The sequence below is a fragment of the Neovison vison genome, chromosome 11, assembly GCF_020171115.1.
Source record: "Neovison vison isolate M4711 chromosome 11, ASM_NN_V1, whole genome shotgun sequence".
NCBI lineage: Eukaryota > Metazoa > Chordata > Mammalia > Carnivora > Mustelidae > Neogale > Neogale vison.
Genome location: NC_058101.1, coordinates 107,919,330 through 107,926,894, shown reverse-complemented (window position 1 = coordinate 107,926,894; position 7,565 = coordinate 107,919,330). Strand labels below are relative to the sequence as shown.

At 44.8% G+C, this 7,565-nt stretch overlaps 1 protein-coding gene across 2 annotated transcripts; it reads right to left on the bottom strand.

The window, feature by feature from the left end:
* Positions 1-1,680: 1,680 nt before the first annotated feature.
* Positions 1,681-6,683, bottom strand: DDIT4L (DNA damage inducible transcript 4 like). 2 transcript variants are annotated; one of them, XM_044226060.1, is made up of 4 exons: positions 6,601-6,683; positions 6,253-6,355; positions 5,806-5,946; positions 1,681-3,940 (listed from the first exon to the last, which is right to left on the bottom strand). In XM_044226060.1, the coding sequence occupies exons 3-4, from the start codon at positions 5,894-5,896 to the stop codon at positions 3,450-3,452; spliced, it is 582 nt and encodes a 193-aa protein (XP_044081995.1). In that variant the 5' UTR covers positions 5,897-5,946; positions 6,253-6,355; positions 6,601-6,683; the 3' UTR covers positions 1,681-3,449. The 2 variants fall into 2 exon arrangements, with proteins under 2 accessions (XP_044081995.1, XP_044081996.1); XM_044226061.1 differs by lacking the exon at positions 6,601-6,683 and having other exon boundaries at positions 1,681-3,910; positions 6,253-6,405.
* Positions 6,684-7,565: the final 882 nt, after the last annotated feature.

Here is a 7,565-nt window from a genome sequence, read left to right as displayed (position 1 = left end):
CAGGGGTATCCAATGGGATCGTGTGAGTCTATAATCAATGGCGGAATCTAGTGAAGAGTCTGGGGTTCTGATTATCTGCGTGATGCTTCTCCCCGTGCACCCCCATGTACCTTTCCCTTCTCATCCTGCCATCCACCTGCCTTGGACTTCTGTTATTATCATCACTTGTTTAAACTAACATGGGTCATTGGGAACTAAGTGTCATAGACCCAAGCTTTTTATGCTTGCACGTTCTTCTGCTATGCAAATGGGAAACTATCAGCAGTGCGACTTGAAGGTGACTCCATGAGGATCTAGATTATTATTGGTGAAATAGATTCGGGAGACTGAATCCGTTACTGTAATACTATTTTTTTTTGTTTATAGGAGGAAAATAAAACATCCCATTCTTTTAGGTGGCCACCACTCTCTAGCTAAGGCTTTATTATTCTCTGCTGGAGGAGATAGGGGGCAGATTATACCTTTTATTTTTTTCTTTTTTAATGGTTTTACTTATTTATTTGACAGAAAGATAGAGGGCACAGGTAGGCACAGTGGCAGGCAGAGGGAGAGGGAGAAGCAGGCTCTCAGCTGAGCAGGGAGCCCGATGTGGGGCTCGATCCCAGGACTCTGGGATCATGACCTGAGCCAAAGGCAGACACTTAACTGTCTGAGCCATCCGGATGCCCCAAGATAATATCTTTTTGTGAAGGTACGTGAGAAAGCAGCTAGGCCAATTGTACAAGATAGGCATGCAGGTGCCAAGACTGAAATGCATGTATTTCAAACATTTGGATGGTTTTTTTGTTTGAAGCATAGCTCTGCTCCAGTAAATGGTGAATATTAACAGTAGCTTCCTCATTTTTGCTACCTGAAAAGAAACATTAGTAATTCTTTCTTTGAATTGAGAGACAGAGGTGTCTGAAATCCTTTTTCCAGTCTTTCGGTGATGTGGATAAGGTCTCTGTCCTGTCTTGGGCACTTGGTGTCAGCATGGTGAGCTAAATCTCTGGAGTTGACTTGATTTTACGGAGTTCTCTGGCTATCCAGCATAACTTGGTGACTTTGGGCAAGTTACTAAACCTGTGTCTGGTCAGTTACCTACAAAATGAAGAGGACAGTGGTCTTATTTTATAGGGCTCTGGGAGAAGTAAAGGAGATCATTTATGTAAAGCATCCAGAACAGGGCCCAATACTCAGTAAGTCTTATTAAATGTGGGCTCAGCAGTGTGAGAGATCTGAGCTAATGACGGTAAGGAGACAGAAAAGATGGGTGAAAAAGATTAAAAATTCAACTTGATGAGTAAGAGTGAAAGTAGAAAGACATGTTGTTCAAGTGGAATAAACTAAGGAAAATAAAAATGTACACTGATCTTACAGTCTGATATGTCTGCATTTGGTCATTCAAAAAACTACAGAAAAAGTTTACACAATCATGTTTGGTTTGCAAAAAGGTGGTTGCCAAAGGAACTCAAATTATTAATGTTTTTCTACAAAAAGTATTATTGTAATCGAAAAATTATGAGGCAAATCACTATTGATACATATGCACATGTGATAAATACAATAGTAATATTATAAGTAAGGGTAAAAAGAGCCCTGTCAAAAAGGGGTAATTGTTTTGTCATCTTCTCTAAAATATTGTCAGATACATTTTCAGGTGATTATTTCATAAACTCATTCAAGACAAAGAAGACAACAAAATTAAAAATATATGATGCTTTATTGTCAAAAATAGACAAACTTTAATTTCCTTTAACAGGAATATTAATTTAAGAATCTCCATAAGCCATCAGTATTTTGTGAGCACAAAAGACAAGAGTCAATGATGACTGTTAGTGTAAAGACAATGGTTCTACATCCAAGCCAGAGAAGCCAGGCCCACAGAATCACGGTGACTTTTAAGCCTGAAACAGTAACAGACATGCAAACGAGGTCGGCTGCTCCAGGCCCAGTCCTGTGAGAATCTGCCTTACCTTATCTTTTCAAACAGGTGAAGAGTTAGATTTCTTAGACTGCTTGATTTGAGTTGTGAAATTGTAGGTCATATATAGGATCCGTAACAGGATCACACCCGCTTTTGAGCAACACCAGGTTGAAGACATTTGTCCCTATAACCCTGGCTTCAGGCACTTAAAGTGGTACTAATAATTTGGGCAGGAGACCTGACCGAGCTCCTTCTCTGTGATTTACAGCAAAAATATGAGGGCCTTGCTGTATTGAATACTGCAGTCTGGAGGCTACGTTCTCTCATTAATGTAAAACAAGAATGGCTAAGGACCTACCTAGGAGGAACAAGAAAAAAAAAAAAATCAGGCCTTTCTTGTTCCCGAGGGACACGCCTCCAAGGCTGAAGAAAACTGGTTATCTAGGCCATGATTTTCATTCCCTGGTCTGTACTGTACACCAGCTATCCTTAGCCAGAGAAGACTTTATAAATAGGCCCATATTGATGAAGAAAATGGTAACATATACCTATGATCTCCTTTGAAGATTCAGGTTAAGGAGAAACCCCTCAGTTCCCAGGAGAGATCAGAGCCGGATAACACTGAGCAGGTGAGATGCTTCCTCTGAAGGTAAGCATCTGTGATAATGACAAGAAGCTAGATTATCAAATGAATGAGAAAGGAAGTGGATCTGAGAACTCACTTCCCAGCCTCTGACATAGTCACCATGCCCTCAGGGGAAGGAAGAGTGATTAACTGTATGCAAAAAAAAATCTGTTCAACCCTTTCCACTTCTCTAGCTTAAAGATTACATGGAGTATTTGAGAACTAGAAATACGGAGCTTGTAATGTACCATACAGTTATTTTAAACAATACTGTGGTTATATGGATGACAATCCAGCCTTTTGCCACCTCTAAAACAGAAGCATAGAGAAAATGCAAAGAAACACAGAAGTAGTTCTGTTCTTGCTCCGGCATTTCTTATATATCACTCTTGCATGGGGTGAAGTTTTAATTACATTCACCCACAAAGTTCTAACCTCCAGTCTAGGAACCGTTTGTATTTGAGTAGAGGCAGGAAAGCGGTGTGGGCTTCTGGAAGTTTTGACAGACTAAGCATCATGAGGTTTCTGTGATTGAAAGGATTATGCTTAAAACATACAGAAAAAAAAAGCCATATGAAAAATCGAATTACGCACATTTGGTTTATCGTCTATTTAGCAAGACTACCTGGAAAAAGCAAGGTCAAATATAAAACTAAAGTGGACTGCTTCTTTTATTCCATGCCATTTTGTAAAAACATGTGATATAGGCAAAAAAATGTACAAGTTCTCTGGTCCTTTCTCAAAAGCCATGAACTCAGCCTTTTAGTTGGGTTGCCGTAAATATGAAGCCTGTAAGGGAGATGACTCAGTTTGGGGTTTCTCGTAGAGAGCAGGCAGGGTGACTAAAATGACTCTCTTGGAGCAGCTGCGTAGTGTTAAGGACCCAATCATAAAAAGGACCTTTGAAATCTCTGCTCTTCAGCACTCTTCAATGACTGTGGTTCCAATCAAGGAGTAAAGCTTTTTCTTCACGAGTCGGAATCCTGAGCTCAGGATCAGAGTTCGCTTGAGGCCAGAGGAGAAGCGACCTCGGCTGAAGAAAAAGTCCCTGAAGCTAGTCCACGAGCCATTCTCCTGCTTAAACACAAGGGTCAGCTCAAACGTGGGCACCACGCTCGAATCACACACAATCTTATCCAGCTTTTTACATACGTTTTCGATTTCCAAGTTCACGTGCATGACGCAACCTCGCAGGCCGCATGGCTCCGTGGAGGAAAGCCGCAGGACATCCTGAGCAATCCTCTGGGTCAGTTTCTCCGGGACGAGAACTTTAGAACAACCGAGTTTGGTCTGCTTTGATTTGGACAGACAGTTCTCCAGCATTTTCGCCAGACTCTGGCACGTTGTCTCCTCAAACATCACCTCATTGAGGTTCGGTTCTGGAACAACGTAATCCCAGTAGTCAAAATCTGTAGGAAGCGGAAGTTCGAGATGAAGGAAGGGAAGAAAGAAAGAAATCCCAGAACAGGTAAAGCACACCAAGACAGCAACGCGGGCTACTTCGATCTACCATGTCATATGAACAACATGCCTGTTGCTCATATTTGTAGGGGAGTCAGCAGACTTCACTTTGGGGCTGCCTAGCTGGGTAACAGGGCAAGTCACTGAACCTCTCTGAGATTGAAAATGCATCTATGCAAGTTTTGATAAATAGGTTAGACCCTTTTCCTTTAAATGTACATGTGTCTTACAGACTGGATCAAAAATCTATATATGGTTTTCCTAGAACACCAGTGACTGTCTTTTCTTTCCTGCTCCCTTACTTGCTCTGAGGGTTTTCTAATTTTGTTTCACAGAGAACAGGCTTCACTTGGGAAATAAAAATGGTCATAATTTTTATTTTATTTTTTTTTTTGATGAAGGGACTATTCGTTTCTAAGAATTACATGTGTTTGTAATTGTAAAATGCAGGATTTTTGCTATTGCTCCTTACTAATGAACTTAAAATGAACTTGATGAGCTATATTAAATATCGAATCTGTGTCTTTCTTTAAAAGTCTCTATGGAAATGGTCTATGGATCCCAATTTTAGCTTCAACCTCTTTGACTAAAAATTGCTCAAAGGGAAGACCTTTGAGGTCCACCAGGATATTTATAACTGGCTGGGTAGTTTTCCTTCCCAAGCAAAACAAAACTGTCCTAGGAAAATAAAATTAGATTTGCTCAAAGAAAAGAGATAGCTCTGCATTTGGTCACCTACCTTCCAAATTAATCCTACCTCTTGGCAGGATGCCACACCACACACCACACACGCAGTCAACTGGGCAACCCCTCCCTAAGCATACTTCACCTTCATTGGCTACTGTCTCCCTCTCCCCACATCACCTATTCAGTTAGGTCATTGTTTTTGTTTTTGTTTTTACAGCTCAATGAAACAAATGTACTCCAAGTGAGAAGGCTCCATATTTTACCTATACTGAAGACAGAACATTTTAGAGCTTTGGCCTATAAAATTAGATCATCAAACACTTGACCTTCTAAGTGAGGAAGGCCCAAAGAAATTAAGCAATTTGCGGATGCCACACAGCTCCTTAGTGGCAGAGCAGTGTGCTAGCCTAGAAACTGCTGTTTAAAATTGCAAATCAAAGCACCACTGTTGTTTAAAAATTTCCTTCCTGCATTAAAAACAGAATACTGGGTATATCCACAAATAGAATACTATTCAGTAATAAAAAGGAACACACACTGGTGGAGGCAACCACTTTAAAGGACCTCAGAATTATGAAGCAGGCAGAAAGAAATCAGATGCAAAAGAGCATGTATTACATGATTCTCTTCGTATGAAACGGTGGAGGCAAAACTAATTTATGGTGACAAAAAGCAGATCAGTGTTTCCCTGGGGACAGGGGAGAGGGAGAGTGGAAAACTGATGGCAAATGGGCGCATGGGAATTTGGGGGTAGAGAGCAATGGCAGTGGTTATAAGGAGAATATGTTGTTAAAATTCAAAATTATACACTTCGAATTCACCGTAACTTCACAACCCCTTAAGGAACCTATCTAACTTTTAACCCCCAAACTACCCTCTTAGCCGAAAACTAAACCGTGCAGTCTTCGGTTTTTGTTTGTTTTGGTTTTGTTTTTGTTTTTTGCTACTTTTGTTTCTCACTACCATGAACAGAAGATGCTAGAATGTTTGGAAAGAAGTCTTTTCAGAGGGATTTTGCGGCACACCCTATATCGAGGAAGGGGGCGACATCGCCCGCTCTCCCATCTCATCTATCCAGGGGCCGCGACCTTTGGAGGAGAGAGAGGTGGGCAGCTGAGACGCTCACCATTTAGCAGGCTCTCCTGGTGGAAGCCATGGTCCAGCAACTCCGAAATGCAGGCCGGGTTCTTACTGCTCAAACTGCCAGTTGCAACCATGGTCAACGGCTCTGTTTCCCTCGCGGGGGCGGAACGGCCTTTCCGGGGCGCTGGAAAAAGAAAGGAAGAAGGACGGATTTGCAAAAGCAGGCAAGACGTGCAGAGGCTTCTAAAACGCCCAGCGTCCCAGGAGCGCACTAGCGGAGGAAGTCAGTTTCCAAAGGGGAGGAACCGGCCTCCGCAACTCTAGTTTCCAAAGCCCCGCGAGCGGAGACGCCAGCTACAGTCACGACCTAAAACTAAGTCAAAGTTAGCGAAACTCAGAGCCGACGTGCCCCGCGGAACGCACCGCAGGGCGGGGAGCAGCGAAGCCCTCCGCCCCCCACTCCGTCCCCAGAGGCCGCTGCCTCGCTCACCTGCCGTGAATTCGCTGGGACCCGGGCGCTCGCGGGCAAAGAGACGGGGTAAACGGAGGCACGGACTCTTCTCAATAACCTCCTCCCTCGAAGGCTCGGGGACCTGCAGACACAAGCACTGGTCGACCCCCAGCCCACGCAGCACCCGCTCCACTGAGCAGCATCGCCTCTGGGGCCGGGAGGGCTTTATAGGCCCAGCCTCCTCACCCTGCCGCGGCCCGCCCACCTGCACCACCCTGCCCTGCGCCCCGCCCTTCCCAGGGTCGGGTTGCATTTCAACCTAGACCCTTGCAGCGGCCCAAGGGGAGCCGCTGGGAGTTGAGGATAAGCTTGCGGCAGGGTAGACACCTGCTGTTTCCTGGGTGGGCCGCAGGTCACCGAGGCTGCAATTCCGGGTGTACGACCGGCTGAAAACTGACCACTTGCTTCCACTTCTGACTTGGATTCTTCAGCGCGACCCCACCCCCAGCGCGCGCTCACTCTCACGCCGGTGCTCTTGTTAAGATTCTGCGCCGGGCAGCGAGAGCTTTCCGTCCTTTGTCTATTACCCTGACCTGAGGCTTCCCTGTGTCGTACTGAAACTTTGTTAATATCTGTTTCGATGTTCAATGAACATCATTTATACATTTAGTTCTGCCCTCTAAACAAGTCAACTCCACTCTGTGGGTTTCTACATCTTTCCTTCCTGCCCGCGATCAGATTTAGCTCTTTTCCGCATTGGAGTCTTTCCAGCATTTTAGGAAGGGTCTTCATCTTCCACTCCTCTCCTGGCACCCGAAGGTGGTTTCATCTATGACTAATGCGTTTTCTCCGCTAGAAGGGTGAATCTGGTACTCTTCCAATTAGACCTGGCTCCAGAGCGCAGGGAGCTTGAATGAAGGGGAGTTTGCCAAAAACTAGGCAAAACCATTAGTGGGACCTTAGCTGCTTCTTTCGGCTGGCCTCCTGATCGCCTGGAGCAGTTGTCATACCAAGAGGCAGACCTTCCTGGCCAGTCCTGTGCTCCTGGGCAGTCTTGAAGGGGCTTGGAGCGGTGAAGATACAGAGGAGTTTTAGAAACTGCCGGGAATATTCCCTGTGAGACTTGATGAGCAGTTCTGAACCTGAGCGCACGTTCGGGCGGACCGTGCACAGACGCACAACATGCTCGCACAACCCATAAGCGGGAGGCCAAATACTAGGTTTTCTTCCAAAGTTACTAGGCACCCCCCCCACCCTGCTTTGATGTGTAATAGGAGATGGTCTGCTCAGAGTGGTCACTCCAGAAGAAGGTGGTGGGTCAGGAGGGAAAGCGAGGTGATGCCTGGAGGGGA